At 39.1% G+C, this 13158-nt stretch overlaps 1 protein-coding gene across 1 annotated transcript; it reads left to right on the top strand.

Moving 5' to 3' along the window:
* The first annotated feature begins 9208 nt into the window (after positions 1-9208).
* Positions 9209-11105, top strand: LOC115259962 (juvenile hormone esterase-like). Its single transcript, XM_062859844.1, has 3 exons — positions 9209-10479; positions 10537-10811; positions 10872-11105. The coding sequence occupies exons 1-3, from the start codon at positions 9256-9258 to the stop codon at positions 11035-11037; spliced, it is 1665 nt and encodes a 554-aa protein (XP_062715828.1). The 5' UTR covers positions 9209-9255; the 3' UTR covers positions 11038-11105.
* Positions 11106-13158: the final 2053 nt, after the last annotated feature.

Below are 13158 nucleotides of genomic sequence, written 5' to 3'. Positions count from 1 at the left end.
CTCAATTACATATACCGTCAAACGGGGTGACTTGCAACACTTTTCAGCTTCAATCAACAAAAAATGTTGATTAAACTCAATTTTAAAATTCAAAGTATTTGTAATAGTTTTAATAGCCAGCCCCTCTATAAAATAGGGTGAACAACTTATAGATTGATTTATTTTTTCATGTTGAAAAAGCCAAATAAGGTCGTTTTTGATACAAGACGTCGTGCGGGGTGACTTGCAACACCTAATGTAAATCCCTTTTCAAACAAGCAGATACAAATTTTTAGTTACAAGCATATTTTATAAGTATTCTTGCTACTATTGTGATATCGTTTGGGCTAACATTCATATTTTTACATTTGTTTTACATAGAAAACTGAATTGTGAATTTTTATATGGAAATATTAAGCTCAAAAACACCAAGTTACTAATTGTTAATTTGACATAAGTTTTAATGTATTTTTCAGTTCATATGATGATCCTCCAGACTTTTGTTGGTGAATTATTAGTAAAACAACAATATTTCGTTTTTCGGGACTTTGAATTGTTAAGAAAATGAGTGTTGCAAGTCACCCCGTCTTGGTACAATATTTCAAAACATATGAATATAACAAAGATATTGTAATATTTTTATAAAGTAAAATGAAAATTCATATAGCTCATTATGTATAGAATCCGCATATAGAATATTATTTTTGGGAAATTTTGTTTTCATTCTTTTGCAGTCAACGATTCGAGGGTCACATTTTTGTTACTTTTTCTGACTAATGTTAAATTTATGAATATTTTGTTGGAACTATTTTAATAAAAGTAAAAATCGTGGCTACTACTCAGACAATATGTGCACTTTATAGTTCAACTGAGTTTTGGAATGTAAACGTCCTATTTTTATGTTTTGTTGATAAACATAGACACAAGTCATCAAGTGTTGCAAGTCACCCCGCCGTTGCAAGTCACCCCGTTTGACGGTACGCTCTACATCAGATCTATGCTAACAGATGATGATATTCCATAATCAACGCAATACTCCAAATAATATGTACTCAGATAATGGCATCTCCGAATGGATCTCCGAATTACTCCTATAGACATCCCACGAAAAATTCTTTAAGCAAAACGCATGAAGAAATCGAGGAAAATCCCACGAGGGGTTCTGGGAGCAAAACTGAAAAAAATCTGGAAGCAATTTTGGATAGAAATTCTGTAGCATCCACGTGAAAAACTTCAGGAGAAATCGGTCGGAATTCTGGAACCCCGGATAATTCTCAAGGAAGAGTCCCGTAAAGAATTGTTCAAATCGTTGGTAGGAATCCGAAAGACTCTCCGGGAGGAATTCAAAGAAGGGCCGGAAAAAAATTTAGAAGAAATCTTTTGAGAAAACCTGGGACAGGTCTCTGAGTTTTTCAGGCTTTTTTTCCAGGGAGGGATTACGAAAGTTCTTATTCAAATATTGGCCCAAATTTTATAAAATTTTTAAATTAAAAAAAAAAAAAAAGTACAGAAATGACATAAACAAACTAAGGTACACCGGGGCAAGATGAAACACGAAGTATTGGAATGAATTTCAGTACAATTTGGAAATGTATCCTTCGTTTAAAGATTGTTTGAATCAAAAACTATGTGTTATGGCTATCAAATTGTTTATCATCATTTGAAAACATCATGTTAACCCGCTTTTTCATCTTACCCCACCCGTTTCAACTTGCCCCGGTGCGCAAGATTTATTATCCAAGAAATTCTACTAATTCGCAGAATCTTTCAAAAGCTTTTTGCCTTTCTCGTGCACCAAGGTGTACCGAAAGGCTATATGTTCACTCCAAAAACGAAAATTTGATAGAGCCTCCGGAGGGGTCAAGTCTTATATACCAATCGACTCAGCTCGACGAATTGAGGTGATGTCTGTGTGTGTGTATGTGTGTGTGTATGTGTGTATGTGTACAAAAAAAACTCACATCACTTTTTGGCAGTAAACCTCAACCGATTTTAATGACCGACGGTTCATTCGACGCGGAATCTGGTCCCATTGTTTCCTATTGAAAATGGTTCGGATCGGTCCAGCCGTTCCGGAGTTATGGCCATTTAGGTGTTCCGGACCGGTACCCCAGGAAGGGGCCAGATATGAAAACGCTACAAACCCATCCATGCGGCACATCAAACTACGGCATTTCCGATAACTTGATGAATGGTAAACAGAAAAATAGTCTCAGACCATATCTGAACCGGTAGTGTCCCGGAACCGGTTGCAAATGTCCCGCCGGAAGTGGCCAAGTATAAAAGTTAACTAAAACAATGCATGCGACATATCAAATAGTGGCTTTTTCGATATCCTGATGAACAGTAAGCAGAATAATATTCTCAGACCATATCTGAACCGGTTGTGTCCTGGAACCGGTTCCGGGTGTCCCATCGGAAGTGGCCAAATATAAAATTGAACTAAAACCATGCATGCGACATATCAAACCGCAGCTTTTTCGATAACCTGATGAACAGTAAGCAGGAAAGCATTCTCAGACCATATCGGAACCGGTTCCAGATGTTCCGCCGGAGATGGAAAAGTATAAAAGTTAATTAAACCCATGCAAGCGACATATCAAATAGTGGCTTTTTTAATATCCTGATGAACAGTAAGCAGGAAAATATGTTCAGAACATATCTGAATCGGTTGTGATCCGGAACCGGTTCCGGGTGTCCCACTGGAAATGGCCAACTATAAAAGGGAACCAAACCCGTGCAAGCGACACATCAATTCGCGGTTTTTTGGCCTCTTGATTAGGCAAAAAAAGTTTCCGGCCATATTGGGGACAACCGGTAGTGTTCCGCAACCGATTACGGTTGCCCCATCGGAAGTGGTCAAATGTAAAGGAGAACCAAACCCATAAATTCGACACATTAAATGACTTTTTAGGTAATCAATAGTATGCCGAAACCGGTTCCAGGTGCCCCGACGGAAGTGGTCAAATGTAGAAAAGAACCAAACGCATACACGCAGAACATTAAATAACGGCTTCTTCGACAACGCGAAGAACGGTCAGCAAGAAAATGATTAGTAGTGTTCTTGAACCAGATTCGAGTGCTTTGCCGGAACTGGCGAAATGCACAAATGAATCAAACCCATACATGCATCACATCAATTTGCGACTTTTTAGAAAAATTGATTGATAATTTGCATGAAACTATAGTCTAAGACCACATCAGGGACAATCGGTATGTGGTAAAATGTGAACCGAAAGTGGTAAATGTGAAATTGGACCATACCCATGCGTGTCGTACCATAAAACCACGCTAATTCGACAATTATTGCTGTCAAATTACCTGGATAAACTTTTAATTCGATAAACTAACTCTATTTTAGTTTTGTTTAGATTGTATGATTTGTTTTTGAACACAAATCTTACAGATATTGTGGTGGTACGAAATGATAGCTTGTTCATTTTACGATTGTTGGCTTCCGAGGTTCACTGCTGTTGATCACCAAACGGATCAGGTGTCGGAAAGCACCAAATTAGAACTTTCGGAAGTAGCAGCTTCGGGTGTGATTAGCATCACAATATCGTATCATTCGTATTTACAGTGTATTACACTGTGACATTTGATCATTTTTTAATTCAACAAATTTCGAATAAGCGGGATACAAATTAAAAAGTGTCGTATTAAAGAGTGATGAATACGCGGGGTTTGACAGTACATCATATAGCAGCTTTTTTGACTACTGCTGCTTCTTTATGGCTCGACGTTCGCATTGGAACTTGGCCTGTCTCTCTTCAACTTAGTGTTCTTTGTGCACTTACACAGTTATTAATTGAAGGGTTTTCTTTGCCTGCCATTGCATGAATCTGTATATTGTGAGGCAAGTACAATGATACACTATGCCCAGGAAGTCGAGAAAATGTTCCCGACCGGAACGGAAATCAAACCCGCCGTTTCCAGATTGACGATTCATAGCCTTAACCACTAGGCCAACTGGAGACCCTTTTTTGATAACACGATGATTGATTCGTAAGAACATAGCCTCAGAACATATTTTAGACAACCGGTAGTGTCCCGAAACTAGTTCTGGGAGTCCCACTGGAAGTGGTCAAATGTAAAAGTGATCTGTACCCATGCATAAGATAAATCAAATCGTTCTTTTTTAGGTAACCTAATGTACGTTAGCAGTGATATTGCCTTAGACTATATTTGGAAGACCCAGTGGTGCTCCGGAACCTGTTCCGGAAAGTAACCAAATGTACCATGCGACACACCACATCACGGCTTTTTAATAACCTGAGGAACGGTTAACTAGAAAATAGGCTCATACCACATTAGAGACTGCCGCTAGGGTTGCACAACCAGCGTTTGATGCTTCGCCGGAACTACGAAAGTAAATAAAATCAATGCAAGCGATAAATATGTGTAAGAGAACACAATATTGACATATTAAACCCACATACAAACAGACGTCTCACTATGCTCACTACGTTCTTGTTTTCAACGGTCAATGAAATATAACCTAGAATGAGCAGAAAAAAACTTTATCGAAGACCGCAAAGTGATCTGTGATTGTGTCAAAAGTTATATCTTTGCTTGTTAGTATCGTCTTGATATTGATCAGCTCCCAATGTTAGTGAAGGTACTCAAGCAGTCAACTTAGAAATCTGATGTTATTCAGCTCTGCTTATACGCTGAACACAACGTCGGAATAGGGAATCGCGCCACTTGGGCGGTGGCTTCTATTTTCGTCTGTTTTGCGCTATAACTCAGTCAAATTTGAACCAATTGACACAATTTTTGGAATGCTGTGAGATAGGTATAGTATATACCCGTGTACAACATTTCAAGTCAATTGGTTCAAAATTGACTGAGTTATAGTGGAAAACAGACGAATATAGAAGCCACCGCCCAAGTGGCGCGATACCCTATGTGCCATCAATAAGTTTTAAGTCAATTCAAAGATGGCTTTGATAAAATGCTTACTTTTCTTAAAAAATATCAGGATTCAGGAACACTTTGACTTACGTCGACGGAAAGATCGTGAGAACATATACGACGAGAAAGGCACTATCACCTCTAGGTGGATTAATTTGGGTTTTTTGTTGCAAAACTCCTTTGAAAAAACAAAATCAATTAAAGAATTTTCTAGTGCGTTGAGTTTCCTACAAGGTTTCGAAACTAAGCTTGGATGTGCGTTCACTGTGCTGGATTCCTCATAGGATTTCTACCATAATTCCTCATTTAAGTTTTTTCGCAGTTTATCACAGAATTCTTCACATGAGTTCTTCGATGATTTTATCAAAGCATGTTTTACTTGAAGTTTACCGGAATTTTTCTTCTAGCTTTGTTTCCATAAATATTTCTATTTGAGATTGTTTCAATGCTTTTTCGGGATTTCTGAGAGTTGTTCGTAGAATTTCTTCAAGAGGTTTTCCCGATGTGCTCCAGTTTCTCGCTGGATTCTTTCCGAAGATCCTTCCTATATTTCTTCAAAGTGACAAAGAAATTTCGCCTAGTGTTTTATCGGGTTATCGGTTTTATCTCTAGATTTTCGCTGAAACTTTTTCAGAGATATTTTCCAAAGGAATTTCAAACATTTCTCTTAGATTGATATACGGGATTTCACCCACAGCTCCTCTTACAGTTCCATCTGGAATTTTCGTAACATTTTCTCGCGGGATTACTCCCACAGCTATTTTCCGGGAGCTGAAAGTCTCTGAAATAAAGACAAATCAATCAATCAATATTTTCCGGGATATCTCAGTTTCTCTAAGGAATACTTCCGAAGTTCTTTATTATATTTTCCAAATAAGTCTTTGCGAAGTTTCTCGCAAGTTTCATCTGCATTCCTTCCGACATTTCTCCGGAAATTTCTAACATTTTATGCACATTCGTAAGTTATCTCCGGAGAAATTTCGAAAAAAACTCATTGAAAAACTCTCTGCAAGAACTCCAAGAGCAACTATTAAAGGAATGACAGAACTAGCATCAAGACTCTTGAGATATTTTCTGGTATAGGGAGGAAATCTGAGAAGAACCCCGAGAAAATCCACAAACATATCAGGGCTCGTCTCAATGCAAGAAATTTAGTAAACAACTACGCAGAAAAGCCTGGAAAAATCTCTGAACTAAAAATGAGTAGAACTTTATGAGAAATATCAGTGTCTAAAGTCTAATCAATAACAAATAAAAGAGAAAAGTGCCGGAAGAACTACGAGCAAAATTTTGGGTGAAACTTTCAAAGAAATCCCGGGAATATCTCCTGAGGAGATCCAAAGACGAAAACCGGAAGAAATCGCGGAAAATAATCTAGAAAAAAATCCACGACAACATCTGAGAGAAACTTATGTGAAGATCTCGGGATAAATCTAAGTACAGTTTCTTACCGATTTTGGCAACTCGAGGTGAATTTTATGTTGCCAAATTGGGGTGTTGCCAAAATCGGTAAATTTTTTTTGTGGATTATTTTCAACTTTTATACGTCAATTTGACTTATATTTTAAATATGAACTATTCACAAGTTATAAAACGATCCCTGTAGGTGACGTTCATAAATTACGTCATGATTTGTAAAATTGTTGATTTTCGAAAAATTAAGGATTTTTAATTTTTTTAATATAAAAACATTTACAAATACAAACGATTTTTCGGTAAAAATTTTTGGCCAAAATTTTTTGTTGCCAAAATCGGTAAAAAATTGTTGCCAAAATCGGGTGTTGCCAAAATCGGGAAGGAAATGTTGCCAAAAACGGGTGTCGCCAAAATCGGGAGTAGACAAAAACGGGTGTTGCCAAAATCGGTAAGAAACTGTAGAAAGTATACGAAAATGTCTTTGGGAAAGACGCAGGAGGAACTACGTAAATTCCCACGAGGGACTATGCTGCCATGTGCAGCATAGTTGTACCATGTTAATATGAATTCTTAGAAAATATGGGACAACTATGCTGCACACGGCAGTACGGGAGTAACATCGGGAAAGCCTCTGGAAACAGTTCTGGAAAGAAATTCTGTAGGATTTCCGTGAAAAACTCAACAGAAGAATTCAGTTGGAACTCAGGAATCCTGGAAGATTCTCGAAGAAGAACCCCGATAAGACTTCTCGGTAAAACGATGGTAGGAGTCCTGAAGAATCTCCGGGAGGAATTCAGAAAGAAATATCAAGAAAATCGGCGTTAAAAAATTCGGAAAGAGTCTTGTGAGAAATTTCGGGTGGTATTCCAAAAGATATTTCTAAATAAATTCCAGAACAAAACCCGACGGAATTTCTGGGAAAATCCTTTTATTGAAATTTTAAAATATACACACCAACACTACATTTAAGAAACTTTATACATATCAACAATTTAGTGAACTCAGTTGGCTCTATTTCTGAGCTAATCAACAAGTATTAAAGTGCACTACCTTCATACACCCTAAAACGAAAGTACACAGTGAATGAGTAACTTGCGAAAAGACAAAGGATTTTTCACTCATATTTGCGTACGACTAGATCAGCACAAAAAATGTGCTGATCCGGTGTTACACAAATTTGCGTGAATTTTCACACAAGTTTGCATGAAATCTTTTGTCTTTTCGATCGCTGCGTGAAAGTTACTCCTTGCTCTGTGTACATCGATCTTTCCGTGCAGGTAGTAGACACCCTGTTCTTGTGGGAGTATTCACTTAACCCGCTCTCTACTAGAGTCTAGCAGTATTCACTTAATTCTGTTAGCAGTGGTTATCCAGATTCTTTCTGGATTTAACTTGCTTTGCAAATAATCATCCCGAGGAATATTCATCATCTTCACGGAACCACAAGCTGTCAGTAGGGTAGGTAATCATAAGTTGGAGGACTGAAACTGAAGTAGAGTTCACTAATTATTACTATTAATGATTAAACGAGTTGATATTTCAAAGAACGGTGCACTTTGACAAAGACATTCTAAGATATTCGGTGATTCCCACCACCGGGTAGTTTGAAACCTATAATACTTAACAGAGCGAAATATGATTCATTACGTTCGTCACAATAGCGGGCTTTGCCATCACCTGAAAATGGGAGATAAAAAAGTCCCGCTTCCAATAACTGGGTATAACTAGAATGTTAGGAAAGAAGATTGGATTGCATAATAGCTGATAAACAATAATATCTCACATGCTATATTTTTACCATAAACAAACACGTTATCACCAATAATGAATAACGGTGGTTCATCCACTAATAACGTACGATCTGATAGTTGCGCATTAAAAATCCTTTGCAGTTATTTTTGTTATTTCAAAATCTATGTCTATTCTAGTTCTGGAGTGTAATAACTTGGGATGATTTTCTTTTTTACTGTACCGAATTTATGAATGGCACCCGACTTGATTATTCAGAAACGCTCAGATCATATTCCGCGCAAGCTTTCTCTTTGGAGTTCACCAGGCGGTTCCCCGGTTTTGCATTTACCTACAGGCTCAGTGTACCAGTTATGGCAATAGTACCTCAAATTCGCCATAGTTGATTTTCAACCTTTAAAGATACAAATCAACAAGAACAAAATCGTGAACAACAGATCACGATCACAAAAGATGATTGCAATCATTCAAACTTCACAATTTGCTCAAATTATGGTAGAAATATTCTCAATTTAGTTGAAAATCGGAGTTTTCGATTAGCGAAGTTGGATTTTTCTCCAAATCCGTGCGTCGGACCTAACTTCGGAAGTGGTGCGCTGTATAGCAAACTTGGTCCGCTATACAGCGCACCACTTCCGAAGTTAGGTCCGACGCACTGATTTCGGAGAAAAATCCAACTTCGCTAGTCGAAAATTCCGGGTTTCAACTGCACGTACAATAAATCCTTCTCCTTAACTTTTCGGCCTCCTTGCACCCTATTTCGCCATAGTGTACCAGTTATGGCAAATCCGATAAGGAATGCATGTAAATAGTGTGAAGTGGAACCCAAATTAACAAATGTGTCCATAACTGGTACAGGGTTCCTATCATTGGCACACGCCGTAATAAATACTAAAAGTAGTTTTGGCTCCGTTTTTATATTTTTCCTGTAAAGTATGAAAACTAATCAATCATTTGACTTATTGTTTACATTCGTCGGTCTTCTTCTTATTTTTGTAGAAATAGTTTTTCTTAGGTGGTGCGACAACTGGTACAGGCACCCTAGAAGCTTATTACCCATTCACATCGCAAACTGCCTCACAAAACAAAAATCCCCATAATGTAAAGAGCATCAAGCACACCAGAGAGCCATTATAAGCGCTGACCGGTGTTCTGATAACGTCATTCCAGTCTGGTTCTCGCAGCAGCTACGCAAAGATGTATTTCATTGCGCTGCTCATTTTGGTTGTCCATCTGGGGGCGTCCACAACGTTCGCCCGTCCCGGTCAACCTCCCATCGTGCACACCGGACTCGGCAGCATCCGGGGTACGATTTTGGAGTCCCGCCTGGGACGAAAATTCTACGCTTTTCGCGGTATTCGGTATGCTAACGCACCTGTGGGACAGCTTCGGTTCCAACCACCTCAGCCTGTGGACGCCTGGAACGGGATGCTAGATGCCACGGAAGATGGGCCGATGTGTCCACAGCCGGCCCTGGACCAGAGTGATGTGTCGGAGGATTGCTTAAGGCTGAACGTGTATTCCAGTGTTATACCGGGTGATAATGTGAGAATTGCGCCGACGGACGTGCTGGTTTACCTTCATCCGGGAGGGTTCTACGTATTCTCCGGACAGAGCAAGAACAATGCCGGGCCACAGAACTTGATGGATCAGGACGTGGTCCTGGTGACGATCAACTATCGTTTGGGATCGTTGGGTTTCATGAGCACCGGAACGAAGGACTGCCCAGGGAATGCCGGATTCAAGGATCAAGTGATGGCTTTGAAGTGGGTTCAGGATCACATTTCGGCTTTTGGAGGACGCTCGGATTCCGTTACTCTGATGGGATACAGTGCCGGAGCGTTGAGCAATACTTTGCACATGGTATCACCGATGTCAAAGGGTTTGTTCCATCGAGTGATTGTGATGAGTGCTTCCGGAGTGAGTCAGGTACAAATACCAACGGATCAGATCCATCTAGCTCAGAAACAGGCGACACTGTTGAACTGTACTACAGCAGATATTGCGGAAATGGTCGAATGTTTGAGGGAAAAACCAGCGTCAGATTATGCGGATACTTTGGCTGACATGTTTGTCCTGTCTTGGAACCCGGTTCTGCTCTGGACGGCGGTGGTAGAACCGGATTTTGGACAAGAGCGATTTCTGATAGAAGATCCTACGGAGTCCTTCTTGAAAGGTGACTTCGTGAAGGTTCCAGTTATTGCTGGAATAACTCAGGACGAGTTTGCGGGGCCAGCTGTATCATTTTTGCGAAACGATACACTGAGAAATGAGCTGGATACGAATTTTGACACACTTGCACCAGTTCTTTTCTTATACGACGATTATCCTAATCGATTGAACATCACGAGACAACTACGAGAGAAATTTCTAGGTGATGAACCGCTTAGTCTGAACCGATCAATACAAGGGTTGAATTATGTAAGTTCGCTACTACTATAAAATTAGTATTTCTGATTTGACCAAAATCCATTTCAGCTATTTGCCGACAGCCTGATTGGGTTTGCAGTTCATCGTTTTGTTCAACTAGTTTCGCCACACACCCCGGTCTATCAGTACAAATTCTCCTACGTCGGACGGTACAGTTTCTTCTACTATCCTGACGATCGAACTCCGTACGGAGCCGTTCACCATGACGATTTGCTGTATTTGCTGTCGATCCCATCGGTGGCGCCCATTTTCAACGCAACCGATCCGGAAAGCAAAACCGTAGAGTGTCTCACGGGAATGTGGACAGCGTTCGCTAAATCTGGGTAAATTTCTTTTCGTCGTTTTCAGAGAGGACTTCTAATATTTGAACTCCATTATTGCAGAGATCCTAACACCGTTCAAGGAATCGACAAACCCAACTGGATTCCCGTTACGGAACGAGAAGACAACTATCTCAACATTGGGGAAGATTTCAAGATGGAAGCAGGGCTCTTTACCGAAAGATTTTCTTTCTGGGATCAACTGTTCCCGCTGCCGGAGGTTCAGTAATAATCGATTATGTAGTAAATCAAACAAAACACCATTGCAAATACACATCCTTATGACTAACATGGACTAACATACACACTTAAAACAGGATGCCGAGATTGGTTAAAGTTAAAGTTAAAGCAAATTTTGTTGAACCTCGGCTAAAAACTTGACGTTTGAAGTTTGATGCCAGCGGCACCCATAGGTGCTGCTATGAATAGAATTGATTTTTTACCGATATTCCAGGTCAATTTAGGTTGCTGAGCACTCAGCTGTGCGGATCTCGGCAAAAGAATGAAAATTAGCCGAGCTCAACTAAGTGTGTACCAAGGTTTGCACTGGGTCACTAAGGAGTGCAGCGAGCTCTGGTTTCAGTGCTAGCAAGTCTACTTCAAGTATGTCTTAAATTCGTAAATTACAATTGATAGGTCTTATTAGCGTGTTGTATTAATGATACATTTGATGTGGCACGTAGCGGCTGTGAATTGTTTATGGCCACAGTTTGTTCTGTGTGCATACACTGTGGTGCATAATTGATCGGACAAACGTCGATTTTCATACAAAATGGCCAAGTTTGGGATGCTGTAACCTTTGTTTGTGTTAATGGATTGAGCTCAATTTTTGACACGAAACTACTCAAATGCTGAATTTTATGTATACGAAGTACAAAAAGTTTTAGTTCACAGGTTTGGGTGTAGCAAGGTGTTCAAAATCTGCTTTACACTCGTTCAATCTCTCCCTTCTTCCGTTTCCCTCCCCATTCCCCAACATTTTACACATCAAATAAAATTAATATATTTTTATTTATTATTTTTATGTCGAACAAAAATTAGTCGCTGGTATACTGACTATAACTTTTTCCCCAGGATCCTTACTTATGATTTTCCCTTTTCGGGGCATCATGTTACTGTGTATCGTTCTCAAAGTTTTCTGCAAAAAGATTCTTAACCGGATACTGAAGGGGATTGACGTAGCTCTCCGACGGCAGCAAGCAGGATCCTGTGCCGGACGATGCTATGTGGACAATATGGGCATGTTCCGTATCATTTTGGAGCAATTTGATGCTGTACAAACGTTTTTCCAATTATTTTAAAACAGCCTTCATTTGAACAAAAGCTAAGCACAACAGGCACAATCCTTTATTCAGCTGCTAAACATCTAATTTTGTTTAGTTAATTCAACCTTTAGTTGAACCTCAACATTGAAAGGCTGATTTAAAGCTTAATATACGTTTAATCAGATATCAACCAAATTTATTAATTGTGCACGCAGAAAAATGGCGCTTGTTTAAAACAATAAAACGCATGGTTGATTTTCAAACTGAGAATTTACTTATTCCAAAATTATATTTAATTGTTTTCATTTAGAGTTTATCGATAAAAACAACCGATTACCATCATTTCATATAATGTCAAAAATTTCATTTGTTTCAACAAAATAAAAACCATAAACATGGTCCGAAAGCACTCACACATCTATAAAATGCTTACCCCAACATCGCCACAACGAAGAAGGTGCAGCAAATCCATCGCGCCAACTTCCAAGTGCAGCTTTGGCCGTGATGGATAAAAAAAGACAAAAAAGGCGAAACCGATCAACTTTTTGTGGATGCTGTCGTGAGTACCTGCGCGTTATCCATCACGGCCAAAGCTGCACTTGGAAGTTGGCGTGATGGATTTGCTGCACCTTCTTCGTTGTGACGATGTTGGGGTAAGCATTTTATAGATGTGTGAGTGCTTTCGGACCATGTTTATGGTTTTTATTTTGTTGAAACAAATGAAATTTTTGACATTATATGAAATGATGGTAATCGGTTGTTTTTATCGATAAACTCTAAATGAAAACAATTAAATATAACTTTGGAATAAGTAAATTCTCAGTTTGAAAATCAACCATGCGTTTTATTGTTTTAAACAAGCGCCATTTTTCTGCGTGTATCTTCTTTCATTTGTGGGTATCCTCGAAAAAATCCAATAATATAGTTCAAACTTGATACCAAATAATAAAAGTAGGTGTTCCAAATTGCTCTTAAAGTTGCTAATGGGCGCTGTTGTAAAGAACGACAGCTCGGAACAAACGTTCGTCATAAATTTCTGAAGATTCTGGAACTTTCAATGTATCCCACGTTATACCGAAATCGAA

Source organism: Aedes albopictus, chromosome 3 (assembly GCF_035046485.1).
Source record: "Aedes albopictus strain Foshan chromosome 3, AalbF5, whole genome shotgun sequence".
Lineage (NCBI taxonomy): Eukaryota > Metazoa > Arthropoda > Insecta > Diptera > Culicidae > Aedes > Aedes albopictus.
The sequence above is the reverse complement of the archived record's forward strand: the minus strand, read 5'-3'. Positions and strand labels throughout refer to the sequence as shown.